The 17,066-nt window shown below is 46.5% G+C and overlaps 1 protein-coding gene and 1 long non-coding RNA gene across 3 annotated transcripts in view; one reads left to right on the plus strand and one right to left on the minus strand.

The window, feature by feature from the left end:
• Window positions 1-14,031, minus strand: part of CYSTM1 (cysteine rich transmembrane module containing 1) — a 78,271-nt gene extending 64,240 nt beyond the window's left edge. Inside the window, exon 1 of one of the 2 annotated variants that reach the window (XM_058734783.1) lies at window positions 13,855-13,969. In XM_058734783.1, coding sequence (XP_058590766.1) covers window positions 13,855-13,954 — 100 coding nt within the window. In that variant the 5' untranslated portion in view covers window positions 13,955-13,969. Of the gene's footprint in view, window positions 1-13,854 lie in introns of both variants that reach the window. The other variant, XM_058734776.1, reaches the window with a different exon arrangement.
• Window positions 14,032-15,359: 1,328 nt separating this feature from the next.
• On the plus strand, window positions 15,360-16,350 carry LOC131514628 (uncharacterized). Its single transcript, XR_009263176.1, has 2 exons — window positions 15,360-15,670; window positions 15,847-16,350. It is a non-coding gene; the product is annotated as an uncharacterized LOC131514628 (long non-coding RNA).
• Window positions 16,351-17,066: the final 716 nt, after the last annotated feature.

A 17,066-nucleotide genomic window follows, 5' to 3' on the forward strand; every position in this document is an offset into this window, starting at 1 on the left:
ATGCCTAATGTGTACTCAATGCTGTGATAGATACTAAAGGAAAGGTGTTCCCTCACCTTGTCCTCCAGGTATCTGCCTCCTGATAGGACAGCAAGATCGCATGAGACCTGGAGGAACCCTGTGAAGTTGAATGCTCAACTAGGTGGTCATGCCCTTCTGTGCCTGCAGCATTCAAGGAGAGGGAGGCCATGCCAGCTACATTGGCTAAGCTGGGATACACGAAAGAGAGGGTGTGGAGCAGAGCCTTGAAAGGCAGGATTTGGAGAAGGGGGAGAAAAGAGAGCATTCTTAATCTTGGTCCTGTCATCCAGATGACATGAGCACCTGGGACAGGGGCTCAGTAAATATTTGCTGAATGAGTGAATGAGTGAATGAGTGAATGAATGAATGGCTAAACAACTAAGCAAAGACAACAAAATCACAGAACAGTGGGCACAACTGTAAGACCAGCCTAAGTAGACCAAGGAAATGGTAGAGTTGTGAGAAGTAAGGTAGAGACAGAGCAGATTGTGGAAGAGCCTTGGAGATAGCAGAATCTTCTGGTAGGAACATGGGCTTTGGAGCTGGAGTGACAGGTTGCATTTGGACTCCATCACTTACTGTTCATGTGACTTAAGCAAGTTACTCAACCTCTCTGTGTATCAGTTTCCTCATCTGGGAAAAAATAGGGATAACATTAATAACCATAGCATCATTTTGAGAATTAAGTGAGATAATGCATGTGAAACCGTAGCACAGTGCCCAACATGCAGTAAATGCTCCAAGTGGTTAGCTTTTATTCTTGGTATTAGCTTTATCCAAGGCCAAGAAGAAGAGTATACATTCAAAATGAAAACTACAGGGAGCCACTGGAGCTCCTTGAAGCAGGAAATGGGGATGGGATGCAGTCTTTTGTAAAGAGTCATTGGGCAGCAAAATTCAGGCTGGTCAGAAGGTAAAGGGCAACCACGGCAAAGATGCAGCCGCAAAGGGTAAAGAAGAGCTGACCGAGGACTGGAAACAAGGCTTTCTCAAAAAGAGAAAGCCTGCCGCCAATAGCTCATGGATTTGTGGAAGTTGGAGCCTGGCATGCAGAAGCGCTCAGTAACTCTATGAAACAAACTTCTCTACATGCTGTGCAAGCTGAATGACATCTTTCTAGAGCTCACAGGCTTAATGGCAAATGCTAGTGGGATTCCTCTACGTCAAGAACAAAGAGGTTTTTTTTTTTTAACGTTCATTTATGTTTTCAGAGGGACAGAGAGAGTGTGAGTGGGGGAGGGGCAGAGAGAGAGGGAGAGAGAGCATCCTAAGGAATGCTCATAAACCGTGAGATAATGACCTGAGCCTGTGATCATGACCTGAGCCGAAAGCAAAAGTTGGATGCTTAACCGACTGAGCCACCCAGGCGCCCCAAGTTCAGAGAGTTTTAAAACACTGGAAAAGTCCACTAAGACCTGGCCTCTGGTTTATTTCAATGTCTTCCCATTATGGGAGCAGACAAATGAACACATGTGAAAGGAAAGCCAGTGAATGTGGCCAGCACAAGCACAAAATCCAGCACAAGATGACCAGATTCTTTGTGTGTGTGTGTGTCAGGGTATTAAAGAAATGAGAAAAAAATTATTCTTCTTCTACTGTTTCTTAGCTCACTGCTCTGCCAGAGTCTAATGGAATTTGAGGTCCATGTCAAGGAAAAAGAGGCAAACTCATCAGTTTGCTTCTGGCCATGGATCATGGTTTTTGGTTTTTATCTGAGCAATGGGTCTCACACTTTTTTGTCTCCTTTTCTGACCTACATTTTCAAATTCTAATTTGTTATTCAGGAATATCTCCATTGCAATTGACTAAAATGCTATTCAAATTGTTTTAAGAAAGAAGGAGAGGGAGGGTGCCTAGGTGGCTCAATTGTTAAAGCATCTGACTCAGATTCGGCTCAGGTCATGATTTCACTGTTCATGAGTTTCAGTCACACTTCCGGTGAGCTCAAGCCCCTCTTCAGGTAAACATGAGCCCCGCTTCTTCTCTATATATCTTTTTCCCTCTCTCTCTCTCTCTCTCTCTCTCTCTCTGCCCCTCACTCACTTGCACCTTCTCTCTCTCTCAAAAAAAAAAAAAAAAGGAGAGAGATTTTATTTATCGGCTCAGGAAACCAAAAATCCAGAGGTGAATCTGAGCTTCAGGTAAAGCTGGATCCAAGCATTCAAACACTGTCACCACTGTCCCAAGGAATCTCATCTCTTGCTCTGTCTCTCTACATTCTCCAGCAGTGCCTCTGGCAGGGTCAGAATTGTATTCTCACAGCAAAAAGTCCCAGCAAGCAAAAAGGATTACCTTTCCCAATAGTCTTTTTTTTTTTTAATTTTTTTGAAAAGTTTATGGGGCGCCTGGGTGGCTTGGTCAGTTAAGCGTCCGACTTCGGCTCAGGTCATGATCTCACGGTCCGTGGGTTCGAGTCCCGCGTCGGGCTCTGTGCTGACAGCTCAGAGCCTGGAGCCTGTTTCGGATTCTGTGTCTCCCTCTCTCTCTGCTCCTCCCCTGTTCATGCTCTGTCTCTCTCTGTCTCAAAAATAAATAAACGTTAAAAAGTTTATTTATTTATTTTGAGAGAGAGAGAGCAGGGGAGGGGCAGAGAGCAAAGGAGAGAGAGAATCCCAAGCAGACTCTGTGCTATCAGCACATAGCTGGATGTGGGGCTCAATCTCACAAACTGTGAAATCATGACCTAAGTCGAAACAAAGAGTCAGACTCTTAACCAACTAAGCCACCCAGGTGCCCCTCTTTCCCAATAGTCTTAAGAAAAGCTCCAGTTTGGAGTTTTTGGGGTTTTTTTAATGTTTTTTTATTTATCTTGAGAGTGTGTGTGCACACAGGGGAGGGCCCGAGCGGGGGGGGGGGGGGGCGGGGAGAGAGAGAGAGAGAGAGAGAGAGAGAGAGAGAGAGAGAGTCCTAAGCAGGCTCCATGCTCAGCACAGAGCCTCATGCTCAATCCCACTACCATGAGATCATGACCTGAGCTGAAATCAAGAGTCAGAGGCTTAACCGACTGCAACCCCCCAGGTGTGCCCTGCCCCCTCCCCCTCCATCCCCCCTCTCCCACACACATTGGAGTCTTAGTGTTTGCACTGGCTTTGGGTAACTTGCTTTTTTTTGAACGTGTGGCTGGAGCCAAGGGATGTGATACCTTGGCTACTTCCATGCTCTCCTCTGGAGCTGGGGGTGGCGTTAGCCACCACCCAATTCCACAGTTGAAAGTGTGCAAACAATGGCTTCCCTAGGAAAATTGAAGTTTAGTTACCAAAACTAGGAAGCATGGATGCCAAGCAGACAAAAAACACAGCTGACCCCTACAGGCCACAAATACCCAAGCCACAAGCTTATGAAAGGCTCCTGTAGACAAAAGTAATACAACAGTCCAATAAACTAACATTGAATCCAGTTGGTAGTCAACCCATCTTCTGTATTTCCGGGAAGGTTGCATCCGATGGGGAGCAAATTCCAGCACTCAGAGGTTTTAGCCTTGTTGAGACATGGCATAGAACCTGCCATTGAGGGGCGCCTGGGTGGCTTGGTCGGTTAAGCGTCTGACTTCAGCTCAGGTCATGATCTCACAGACCGTGAGTTCGAGCCCCGTGTCAGGCTCTGGGCTGATGGCTCAGAGCCTGGAGCCTGCTTCTGATTCTGTGTCTCCCTCTCTGTCTGCCCCTCCCCCGTTCATGCTCTCTCTCTCTCTCTCTCTCTCTCTCTGTCTCAAAAATAAACGTAAAAAAAAAAAAATTAAAAAAAATAAAAATAAAAATAAAAAGAACCTGCCATTGGTTTTAGCTAAGTGCACTCTCCTCTCTGAAGTATTGTTTCTGAGGAAAGTGCTCCAGGGAGCACTTAATGCTTTAAATGTTGGTACAGTACCTCAAGTTCTCAAGAAGTATCACATAAATGTGTGCATTTTTAATTGTGACTTTTTGGAACACTGATTCCTCAAGTGACCTGGTATCGGACAATGATCTTGGGATCCCAGTCCTGGAGGAAAACACATTTTTCTCCTAGATGGTGACTCAGGGGATTACTGCAATAAAGTTCCCATCAATGGCTCTGAAGAAAAGCCCTGAAATATGCCAACCTATGTGTCCATTTGCATTTATACATATAAAATGGACTGCTAATAATAATTTAGGTCATGACATATGAAGCATGAAAACTCAGGGCAACATAAACCCACATATTCATTTAGTGCATTTGCTAAGTGTCTACCATGTGCCAGGGACTATCCTAAGCTCTGGGGATGCAGGAATAAACAAAACAAATTTAGAGAATGCTTGCATATATGAAGCTCGCGTTTGTAATAGGTGTGTCCATTTGTATACATCTTCCAGTGGCCTCTGTTATTGACAGGAAATAGACGCCAACAAACAAACCTGGCAAAGTCTCAGTGAGTACCTCCTCTAGCCTAGACTTTCTGTCTCTGCTCTTCATACCTTAAATGCATTACTCTCTTCTTCCTAGGGATTAAAAACAGGCATCAGAGAGATGCAGACACCTACTCAAGGGGCCATGGAAAGTAAGTGGTAGGGTCAAGACTGAAACTCGTATCTCCATATTTGCCTTTTAACCACTACCCTCTCTTAGGGTGTGGATGGGGGGGATGATGGAGAGTGGTGGGGACTATGGCAAACTGGAGAACAACCTCTGTGCAAAGGGAGCCACTATTATGCAGCTCCAGCCACGTGTCACAGGGAAATGTGGCCCACCATAGCTAGGTTTTCTGATTTTTCAAGAGGAGCCAGCAAACAGGATTTTGATGTGAAAACTAATTTTTAAAATACTGTGAAAACCAGAAACAATCTGTCTGGGTGTAATTCAGGCCCTGGGTCTGTCCCTCCACTAGAGGTCACACTGTGTCCAGGAGGGTCTCTGGGGAGGTAAGAGTCCAGATAGCAGCTCCGAAACTAAATGTGGGCAGAAAGGTGCAAAAACAGCTGTGATCCTTGCACAAAGTATTTCTCAGGTTGATTTTAGAAGACTAAGGTAGAAAAACGGCGCCTTGTTTACTAAAAAAAACAAAGTCCTTAATGAAAGGTAAGAGTGAGGAAGCAGCTGGAACATTCCAACCTCCCCCCTCCCCCACCATGTGGAGGAGGTTGGCATAGAACCATCCTGTGGTGGGTTGACAGGCCACGCTTATCTGAAAGGGAAAATTTAACTTCAGGGCGGGCTTCGTGTTACATCTGAGGTCCTAATAATGATCATTATGCTGTCAGCACACAAGACATGGTTCAAAATAATTCTCCTCCTAAAAGTCACATTCTACTCGCTTCCTGGCCCTTCCTCGCCTCCTCCACCCTGTGGCCTCCCACGCTCAGCAAGCCTTTCCTCTTGTCCACCCCATTTGCCAAGGGTTGATAGGCAGGGGACACTGGGAGTTCTCATCACCGGGTGGTCTGGGGCTACAACAGAGTTGGTGGCAGCTTCTCTTCCTGTCCTGGCTTTCAGGGGGGCGGGAGGGAGCACAGAAGAGCTTCAAACGTTTAAAAAATATTTGCACCATCCATAGAATGAAATTCTCTAAGACAATAGTTTTACTTAAAAAGTGTAAAGGAATTCCCATCCTCCAGATCTTAACAAGATCAGAAAACCTCTGTTTACTACAAGAATTGTTTCAGAGAGGGAGTGAAATCTGGCACATGAAAAATCCCATTTCTGCCCGCTCTCAAGATAGTAACTTTGCAGCCATATGCCATGAGTATTTCATCATAGCCAAACAGTACTGTGGTGCACTGGGGACAGATTTGCTGCTGCCGCCTCCTTCTGTTGCTGGAAGCATGTGGCACTGCCGTGAGAACCTTAGAAGATCAGGCAAGTGCTCCTGGCTGGGACCTCATACCTCCGTCTGTACCATGAGGCTTTCAATCCCAGCTCCTCTGGGCCCTGGGAGCCTTTTAAAGTAAAGGCCTAGATACTTTCTGAACAGGATGAGACAGAGAAAACTTGTACTCTGCCTTGCTCCCTTGCTTGGAAGATCATTTAAGATTAAGGAATGAAGTGACCTGGGGCGCCTGCGTGGCTCGGTCGGTTAAGTGTCCAACTTTAGCTCAGGTCATGATCTCCTGGTTTGTGGGTTTGAGCCCCGTGTGGGGCCCTGTGCTGACAGCTCAGAGCCTGGAGCCTGTTTCAGATTCTTTGTCTCCCCCTGCCCCCCTCTGCCTCTCCCATGCTCACATTCTGCGTCTCTCTCTCTCTCAAAAATAAATATATGTTAAAAATTTTTTTTTAAAAAATTAAAGGAAATGAAGTGACTTTTCCCACTTGTGGAGGCGAGGGCAATGCTATGATTAGGAGGGTCCAGAGACCTGTCTTCCAGCCCTGGTTCATCAGCATCCTGGCCTTGGGACCCAGAACAATTTACTAAACCTTTTCAGGTCTCAGTTTTCTCATCTGTAAAATGGAAATAATAACAGGACTGAGCACATCAAGCTGTAGTGAAGGTTGGTGGGTGCACACAGTAAAAGCTGCTCTCTTTGCACAGAACTCACACAGACTTCACCATGGACTCCATGAATCCCCGTCATGCCCTGCCATCCACAACCTAGGAGAGGGTACATACGCACACATAGGCTCAGTCTTGGCCTGACCGCTAGTTTCTGAGGCATCTTGGACACATAATCAGGAGTTACACATGATGACCAGGGCCACTTTATTGTAATTCTTCAGTTGCAGCAACGAAGAGAACAAGCTACCTTTGATCCCATTACATCCAGAGCCTTCTTTTAGATGTCACCTTTGCCTGAATTTCTGAACTGCTTTGGCCAAAGTCCAGATGAGAATGTGCTTGTCCTGCCTCCTGCCCCAGGCACCTGGAGAGGCCAAAATGGCAGCTCTGTAGGCATGAAGTCTACCAGCATCAGACTGGGTGTGGCACTTGGCACTTTGTACACATACACATTCCTGGGCTCCATTCTAGACCCACTGCTTCTGACTCACTGGGGCCAGGGCCTAGGCATCTTCAAGTGACAAGCCCTCCGAGGGAGCAGGCACACATCAAAGTTAGCATTTAGGACCCTCTGGCGCCTCAAACTGCAGATCTTTTCCTCAACCTGTTTCTCCTGATCTGTCCTACTTAACCAGATCATCGTCCCCCAGGGAAGCCAGTCCTCGAAGCCAGAAACCAGGAAGTCTCCCAGCTTCAGGACAGGCTCAGTCACCTCGTAGCGGAGTGTGGCCCTTCGCCTTTTACCACCTGCTCCTGTTCAGGCCTTCCCTTGATCTCACTCCAGAAAGAGTGGTCTTGCTTTCCAAGCCTGCCCATTCTGGACGTCTTGATCTGATATGTAAAACTGGGGGTGCCTGGGTGGCTCAGACCCCTGATCTCAGCTGAGGCCATGTCATGATCTCACAGTCTGTGGGTTCAAACCCTGTACTGGGCTTCGCACTGATGTGCGGAGCCTGCTTAGGATTCTCTCTCTCTCCCTTTCTCTCTACCCCCACTCAACTTTAAAAAACGTTTCATGGGGCGCCTGGGTGGCGCAGTCGGTTAAGCGTCCGACTTCAGCCAGGTCACGATCTCGCGGTCCGTGAGTTCGAGCCCCGCGTCGGGCTCTGGGCTGATGGCTCGGAGCCTGGAGCCTGTTTCCCATTCTGTGTCTCCCTCTCTCTGCCCCTCCCCCGTTCATGCTCTGTCTGTCTCTCTCTGTCCCAAAAAAAAAAAAAAAAAAAAAAAAAAAAAAAAAAAACATTAAAAAACGTTTCATAAACTCTTAAAGAAATGTAAACCTGGCCCTAATACTCCCTTACTTAAAATTCTTTAGGGGTTTTCCATCCTCTGCAGGACTCAAAAGCCCCTCTCCCTACAACCTCAGATCTCCTGCCACTTCTATTCCTACAGGGAAAACTCCAACTAAACTTACATTATGCTCAGGTCTTGAATGTTCCATGGGGCTGTCCACCTCTGGATTTCTATGCACATAGTTCCCTCCCCTGCAATATCCTTTCCCCTCTGCTACTCTTCTTTAAACCTCAACTGAAATGTCACCTCCTCTGGGACGCCTTCCCAGATGTTCCCAGGTTCCCAGTTCTGACTACTCCCTCCTTTATTTCTGTACACACCCCAAATATATCACCCATAACCCTGTATTGCTTTTAGTTGCTTCTGTGTTTCTGCCCCACTAGACCATGTGCATTTTATCCATTTCAAATTCCAAACCTTTATCAGGGCTGATAAAGTCCTTCAGGATCAGGCTCCTGCCCACCTCTCCACCCAGTCTCCTTGCACTCTTGCCCCACCCACTTCACCCAGTCACACTGGCCTGGGGACTGTGGCCAAGAGCACCAAACTCCTTCCTGATTCTGGGTCTTTATTCCCGAGGTGACCTTTTCCTCGAGTGCCCTCCCCTAGATCTTTCCCTGGGTGTCTCCATCTTAACATTGAGATCTCTGCTCTAGTATCACCTCCTGAAGAGAACTTCCTTGCCCAGCCATCAGAAGTAGTCTTTCTTCCCCATTTTCCTCTCTTATAATACCATAATATCTTCCCTCTGGAACACTTATCACAAGCTATCACTACTTCTTGTTTAAAATCAGCCTTATTGGGGCATCTGGGGGGGCTCAGTCGGTTGAGTGTCCGACTTCCACTCAGGTCACGATCTCGCGATCCGTGAGTTCGAGCCTCGCGTCGGGCTCTGTGCTGACCGCTCAGAGCCTGGAGCCTGTTTCGGATTCTGTGTCTCCCTCTCTCTCTGACCCTCCCCCGTTCATGCTCTGTCTCTCTCTGTCTCAAAAATAAATAAAAACATTAAAAAAAATTTAAAAAAATGTAATCACAAGGTTGTACTCTTCTGTCTGGCTTCTTTCAGTCAGCATAATGTTTTGGAGGTTTAGTCATGTTGTAGCACTTGTCAGTATTTGTGTCTTTATTCCTGAGTATGAATATTCCACAATATATCTATTGGCCTGTTGATGGACACCCGGGCCATTTCCAGTTTGGGGCTATTATGAATAAAGCTATTTTGACAATTTGCATGCAAGTCTTTGTGTAGACATCCATTTTTATTACCTTCGGGTAAATAACTACATTGGATATATGATGGAGAACTATAAGATGGTAAGTGTATGTTTAATTTTATAAGATACTGCCAACCTTTTTTCCAAAGTGTTTTTCCATTTCACACTCTTATCAGCAGTGTGTGAGAATTCCAGTTGGTCCACATCCTTGTCAACACTTATTACCAGTGTTTTCAATTTTAGCCATTCTAATGGGTGTATGGTGTCATCTCATTATGGTTTTAATTTATATTTCCCTAATGGCTAATAACACTGAACAAATTTTTCAAGTGCTTATGAATATTTGTATATCTTCCTTTAAAGTATTTTCAAAAATCTTCTGCCGTATTTTAATTTGGTTGTTTGCTTTCTTTTTATTTACATATTTCTCTGTATGTTGTAGATGGAGATTATTGTCAAAAATATGAATTGCAAAACTCTTTTCCACTCTGTGACATATCATGCTGTCTCTCCTCCCTTTTTTATGATTGGTTCTACCTGTGATCTAAGAAAACTCTGCCTATCCCAAGGTCATGTAGATTTTCACCTCTGCTTTCTTCTGGAAGTTGTATAGTTTTTCTTTATTAAATCTTTAGTTCTTGGATGTATTTCAAGTATGTTGGGAAGTAAGGATTGAGATCCACTGTTTTCCAGTTGGATATTCCGTTATTCCGGTACCATTTGTTGAAAAATCTATCCCTTCACCTGTAGGTATTTAAATTTTGTTTTCTTTTTCAAATTCTCATTTGTCTCTCCCACTAGACTATAAGCTCCATATATTTGTTTTAATTTAATCTGGGCTCTTTTCCACTCCTGCTACCTCCTTGCAGGTAGAGGAAGCAGAAGAAGGACTTGCTTGCAAGTCACCTCTAGGGACTTGATTCTAGGGAGCAGTGGAGCACTGCTCTAGGGAGCACTGATTCTAGAAGCAGTGGAGTGGGACAGTGGATGAGAAGGAAAGAAAGCCAGGACATGTGTGCTATGGAGCTGGTCACTGCTGTGGGCAACCGGGGCTCTGTCCGCTGGGACCTGCTGAGTGCACTTCAAAACTTCCACTGAGTATCAGAGAACGGAGCCTCTATCTGCTAACTCCAGCCCCTAACCTCCTCACACTTGCAGGCCCCGGTGCTTGCCGTGGGCAGAAGGCAAGAGCTGTGGGGGGCAGCTAAGCCCAGGGGCTTCTACCTGCTCCAAGCTGGTTGCCAGGATGCCAGATGAGTAAAAGGTGGGTCAGAAGGATGAGAAGAGGGTCACCAGAGGTTTCTGATACACGCTCATTCAACAAGTATTTATCGAGTGTCTCCTCTGTGCCAAGCATTGTGTTGAGCAGTGGAGATAGTCATTGAGAGCCAATCCCTGTCCTTATGGGGGAGACAGACAGCAACCGATTCAGTGACTGACATATATTATATCAAGAAGAGGTAAGCGCTATGAAGAAAAATTAAACAGGGTAAGAGAATTATGAAGAGGAGGGTGGGGATATGGCTCAATTTGACCACCAGGAAGTTTCTCAGAGAAGTTGATGTGACAGAGAATGAGCCAGGTGGATACCTAGGCAAAAACATTCTAGGCATATGGAACCACAAGTGAAAAACCTTGTGGTGGAGAAACATGGGAGGTCAGCTCACTGGGGCTGGAGCAGAGCGAGGGGCAAAGCCTGTAAGATGGGGAAGAGGGTCTGGCAGGCCTTAGATACGAGTTTGAATTTTATTCTGACTCTGATGGGAAGCCACTGGAGGGTTTGCAGAACAGTTATAACTCGGGCTTATGTATAATATAAAAGCTATGTGGGGAACACCTGGGTGGCTCAGTTGTTTGAACGTCCCACTTCAGCTCAGGTCATGATCTCACGGTTTGTTTGTTCGAGACCCACATCGGGCTCACTGCTGTCAGCCTGTCAGCACAGAGCATGCTTCAGATCCTCTGTTCTCCTCTTTCTATGCCTCCCCCACTTGCGCTCTCCCCCAAATAAATAAATATTTTAAAAAAGGTATGTGGGGTGCCTGAGTGGCTCAGTTGGTTAAGCATCTGACTTTAGCTCAGGTCATGATCTCATGGTTGGTGAGTTCAAGCCCCACATCGGGCTCTGTGCTGACAGCTCAGAGCCTGGAGCCTGCTTTGGATTCTGTGTCTCCCTCTCTCTCTGGCCCTCCTCTGCTCATGCTCTGTCTCTCTCTGTCTCTCAAAAATGAATAAATGTTAAAAAAAAAGTTTTAAAAAGTTATGTGGGATACCATTACACATATATTAGAATGGCTAGAATTAAAAAGAAAAAATGAAGTGCTAACGACTAGTGCTGGCAAGATGCAGAGCAATGGCAACTCTCACACAAGCTGCTGGGAATGCAAAACGGTGCGGCCAGTTTGCGGAAGAGTTGGCCAGTTCACATAAAGATAAACTTACACTTGACTGTGCAACCCAGCGATGCCGCCAAATGAAATGAACCTTACGTTCACATGCAAAGCTGTGCACAAATGCCTGTGACTTTATTTACATAATCGCCAAAATTGGAAAGAATTCACACGTCCTTCAACTGGAGGCTACAGTGTGGTACATCTGTGTGAGAATATTACTCAGCCATTAAAGCAAATGAACTGTTGATAACACACAAGACAACCTAGAAGGACCTCAAGGGCATTCTGCTTAGTGAAAAAAAGTTCAATCTCAAAAGGTTGCATACTGTGTAATTTCACGTATATAATAGTCTCAAAACAACAAGACTATAGAGTTGGAGAACAGATCACGGTGACCTGGGGACAGGGAGGCAAGTAGCGAGAGCGGGTACATACAGAGAGGCAGCACCAGAGAGTCCTTCTGTGGCGAGGTAGCAGTCCACCCCTTGACTGTGGTGGTGGAGATGCAGATCTGTACAAGGGACTTAAGTGCATAGAGCTATGCACACGTCCATACACACAAATGAGTGCAGGTTATAAATGGTGAAAATGAATCAGGTCTACAGTCTAATTAGCAATAATGTACCAACGTCAATGTCCTGGTTTGGATATTTTCCAACAGCTCTATATGAGATGCCACCCATTGTAGGAGGCTATCCAATGGATGGATCTCTTAACTTTCTACATCTTCCTGTAAGTCTATAATGTCTTCAAAACTAAAAATTTAGAAACAAAACTCTGCCAGGTAAAAAGTTACAAAGACTTTTTTTTTTTATTTTTTATTTTTCAACATTTTTAATTTATTTTTGGGACAGAGAGAGACAGAGCATGAACGGGGGAGGGGCAGAGAGAGAGGGAGACACAGAATCGGAAACAGGCTCCAGGCTCCGAGCCATCAGCCCAGAGCCTGACGCGGGGCTCAAACTCACGGACCGCGAGATCGTGACCTGGCTGAAGTCGGACGCTTAACCGACTGCGCCACCCAGGCGCCCCTACTTTTTTTTTTTTTTTTTTTTAAATAGGGGACATTTGCAAATGGATGGGTAGCAGATGACACTTGGGAATTGTTGTCAACTTCCTTGTATGACATGCTTATCAGATGTCCTCCTTCCTAGGTAATAGATGTTGAGGATTTATTTTTATTTACTTATGTATTTATTTTGAGAGAAAGAGAGAGAGAGAGGGCACAAGTAAGTAAGAGGCAGAAAGAAAGAGAATCCCACAAAGGGCAGAGAGAGAGAGAGAGAGAGAGAGAGGCAGTGCTCACCCAGGGCTCATGTTTTACCTGAAGAGGGTCTTGCCCTCACCCAAAGCAGGGCCTTGAACCCACCTGATGTAGGATGCAAACTCACCAACTGTGAGATCATGACCTGAGCTGAAGTCAGATGCTTAACAATTGAACCACCCAGAAGCCCTGTGTTGAAGTTCTAGAAGTACTTTCAAATGGTTCAGCCAATATATATGCCTATGTATATACATCATTTTGAAATACAGCAAAAGGGAAACAATTATTGAATCTAGGTGGTGGGTTTATAGGTATTGACTAAATTATTCTTTTAACTTTATATTGGAAAAGTTTTGTTAAAAAAAGTTGAAAGAGGGGCGCATGGGTGGCTCATTCAGTTAAGCCTCTCTCTGACTCTTGATTTCAGCCCAGGTCATGGTCTCTCTCACGGTTCGTGAGTTGGAGCCCTGCATCATGCTCTGTGCTGACAGTGCAGAGCCTGCTTAAGATTCTCTCTCTCCCTCTCTCCCGGCCCCTCCCCTGCTCTCTCTCACTCTTTCTCTCAAAATATAAATAAAATTAGAAATTATAAAAAAGTTGAAAGACAGAAAACAAGGCATGAACTGCTGATAATGTACAATAGGGATAGATATCACAACGTCGTGGTAAGTAAAGGAGCCAGATTCAAATGACTACCTACTGAAGGATTCGATTTTGGAAAAGTCAAAACTATAAGGATAGCCATCAGATCAGTGGCTGCCAGTGCCTGGGGATGCGGGGGGAGGGGTCGGTGACTAAAGAGCAAGAGGGACATTCAGGACGCAATGAACATATTCTATACCTTGATTGTGATGGTGGTTACATGACTGTGTTTGTCAAAACTCACAGAACTTTACACTAAAAAAAGGCAAATTTTAATATGTGTAAATTATGCCAAAGGAAAAAAAAAAGAGGAGGGTATCATGTGAAAACCATTAAAAGACAAGCTACTTGAGGGCAAAGATCTTATCTGTCCTACGTTTGTTCACTGTGCTTATAACATACTTGACATCTAATAACAACCGAGTAAATATTAGCTAGTATGTGTAGTAATTTTTTTACCCTAATTAAGCCCCTGCGTCACAGGGACCCTGGGCTGTGCAGTGCCATGTGATACAGGCTGGGCACAGAGCACCTGCCTGACGGCTGCTCATTGAATGGGTGATTTGGCCTTGTCTTACTTACATGGGTTTGACGTTATCCCTGCTGTGCCCTCTGGAACAGGGAGGTCCTTCAGTGTCCCATATTCTGGTGTTCTCTGGCTGGAGGGAGCTCTGTGGGCCATCTGAGAGACCAGCAACAGCTCCAGGAAGTGACAACTGGCTGCTCCAACAAAAGCGGAGGTAAAGGAATTTCCCTTTCTCTGGAGACTTGTAAATCAAAACCAAACTTCCTTCTCCACAGACTATCTCCTTTTAAAAAGAAGGAAGAACTTATAAATTCCCTTTGCAAGCATAAAATGCTAAATAAACATGACACTTTGTTTTCCAACATAATAATAACTACCATTTAGTTTTCTCAGTGCCAGGTCCCTTTATGGGTGCCGCGTTATTCTCACAGCAGCTCAATGTGGTGGCTGTTGTTAGGAACCCATTGCACAGGTGAGATAGCTGAGGCTCAGAGAGGCCAAGGGACTTGCCCTTGGCCACAACCTGGGGTGCTCGGCCAGCTGACCCTGTACTTACTGCTCTACCATGTGGCCTGTCACAGAGTGCCCTCCCTCTTGAGCCACTAGCCCTACTCCCAGGGGACCGCTTTTATGTGGAGTCACTGTGGGTTCAGCAGCACCTTGTGGGCCATGGAAGTCTCTTCCTCTGGCACAGAATGGGATATTCCCCCCGCAGTGGGGGTGAGGGGTTGCATCTAGGTCAAACATGGAAGGCAAGGGGAAGAGTGAGGGTGAGGGAAGGGAAGGGCAGGGAAGAACATGCGGAAAACACCAGATGCTCTTTCTGGCTTACACACACACACACACACACACACACACACACAGAGGCATTAGGGAACACAGATTTTTATCACAGTTTGTTAGAAGGGAGAAGCAGGAGGGGGAGGAGAAGGCTGTAGAGTGAGAAAAGGTTTCTATCTAGACGTCAGATTTGGGTCCAAGGTCTGAGGATACTGACAGGAAAGATGGCAACGATGGTAACAGTAATCACTGACCCTGGGCCGGGTGCCGAATTAAACACCTGAGAATGATCTCAGGTAGCTTTTCTATTATTTCCATTCCCATTTTCAGATTAGAAAAGTGAGGCCCAGAGAGTACATACACTAAATGATAGACAGATTTGTCATATGAAGTCAGGAGGGACACACATGAAACAACAGTAGTTACCTGAGGAGGGTGCTGAGTGTGACAGAGGGAGAGAACTTTAGCTTTGTACTGCATTAAGATTTTTTACAATGGGAATGGTATCCATGGATGTGCACTTAAAAACAAAGGGGGTTGGGGTGGGTGGTTCTACAAACTGTGTCCAAGGATCCCATAATTAGTTTGGGGCAGGGTCTTTGAGAGGAGAGCCCTCAGTCCTTAACCAACCCGGCAGCACGCCTTTCAACGAGAGCGCGCACGGTTCTGGCTCCCCCACATTCCCCATGGGGCAGAGAGAGGAGGAAAGGACTTCTGAGAGGTGTTGGCTTTCCCTGGGCTTCCTGGGGGGACTGGATCGGTCACGCGTCTCGCCCTCGCGTTCCAGCCGCGGGGCCCGCCCACTGTCACGGAGTGGACTCCCGGCCAATCAGACCCGGGTGATGCCACGCCGGAGATGAGAGTGGCAGGAAATCAAGGTCAAGGCCCCGGACACAATGGGGCCATTGTCCATCTCCAGTCAGTTGACTCTCAAGCAGCAGTTCCCCATCCACCCTCGGTCCTTCTCCTCTTCCCCGCCCCTTGCCAGGAAGTCACCTAAACCCCCTGCCTCCTTTTCACAGCCGCCGCCCAAGGGAAGCCTCAACAATCTGAATCCTACCCTGGACGGAGGAGCTTGGCCGCCCCTGCATGGTCTGTTATGTCCACCAGGTGGCGACAGAGCACCACACTTCCGAGGGCGGGGAAGGGAGGGAGGCCGGGCGGGGGGCCAGCCGCTCACTTACTGATGGGATGTGGGGGACCCTGCCCTTCCCGCTTTATCAAAAAAGCTAAGTGAGGTCATACTTTCCTTCACCTTTTATTCTGAGGTCACCAAGGTCTGGAAACTCAAGGGCTCTTCTCTCAGCAAATGGCAAAATGGCCGTGAACTGCAGCCCTTTCCTTGATGGAGACGAAAGCTGAGGGAAACGTCTACTACGCAAATCACAGCAGGTGCAAATCACAGCAGGTGAAACTGACCACCGCTATGGCCTCGATTAATCAATTGGCTGATTGATTGATTATGTTACGGTATAAATGTTACCTCCGAAAGGCCTCCTCCCCTGTCTCAATGATGTCCTCCCATATTGTTCTGCCCCAAAACCAGCTGTAGTTTTCCTTCTTGGCCTGTATCACAGTTTGTAATTGGATACGTATTTTATTCTTTTCCACTAGAATATATGCTCGATGAGAGCAGAGTTTGGGTCTGTTTTTGTTCACCAGTGTATCCTTGGCACCTAGTACAGGATCTGGCATACAGCAGGTGTTCAATAAATATGAATGAGTGCCCTACTGAGCCCTGGGTGTGGGACAGGGCTTCACGTTCCAGTCAATTCTGCGTGTGTGAACGTACCTCACGTACTTCACGTGTGAATGAATGGGCCCAATGAGTGGGTGGGACCCGCCCCTGACTATCAAATTAGAGAGGCATGCCCTGGAGGCATTTGGGGGTTAAGACTTCTGGCTTCACAATCCCACCTCCACCCCTCACATGCTGGGCAACTTTGCAAACATCACTTAACCTTTCTGAGTTTTAGTTTCCTCACCTGTAAAATGAAGATGAAAACGGCCCCTGTCTTCTGAGGTTGTTAGAGGGATTCTGAGAGATAATCATGGAAGGTGCTTGGCACAGGGCCTGGAACACAGTAAGCACTGGGTGAATATTCAGTAATACTGTTATTGCTGCTGTTGCTGTTGTTGGGGAAGCAACCTTCACAGAGGCCAAAGCCCGAGTGCTCAAGGCAGGTGCCAGCCAAGGTGAAGGGTCTGAGGCTGAGAGGGCCGTTCCACTGGTACCTGTCCCTTGTAAGTTCTGGTTTGGTTTCTTCTGTGAACTGGCGCAGGAAGTTGAGGCTGATGGGGGCCCGTCCCTACCTCCGATGGCAGGTCTTATCCTCAGATCAGGGTCAGATCTGCTCTGCTGCAATCACCACTGGGGACACCCTCTTGCTACATCTCTGCCTCCCTGGGGCACTGTGGGTCCAGGCAGGCTCTGGCTTACTGTGCAGAAGTCAGGTGGGTCCAGGCCCTGGGGGCAGTGATGAGCAAA

Source organism: Neofelis nebulosa, chromosome 1 (genome assembly GCF_028018385.1).
Source record: "Neofelis nebulosa isolate mNeoNeb1 chromosome 1, mNeoNeb1.pri, whole genome shotgun sequence".
Classification (NCBI taxonomy): Eukaryota; Metazoa; Chordata; class Mammalia; order Carnivora; family Felidae; genus Neofelis; species Neofelis nebulosa.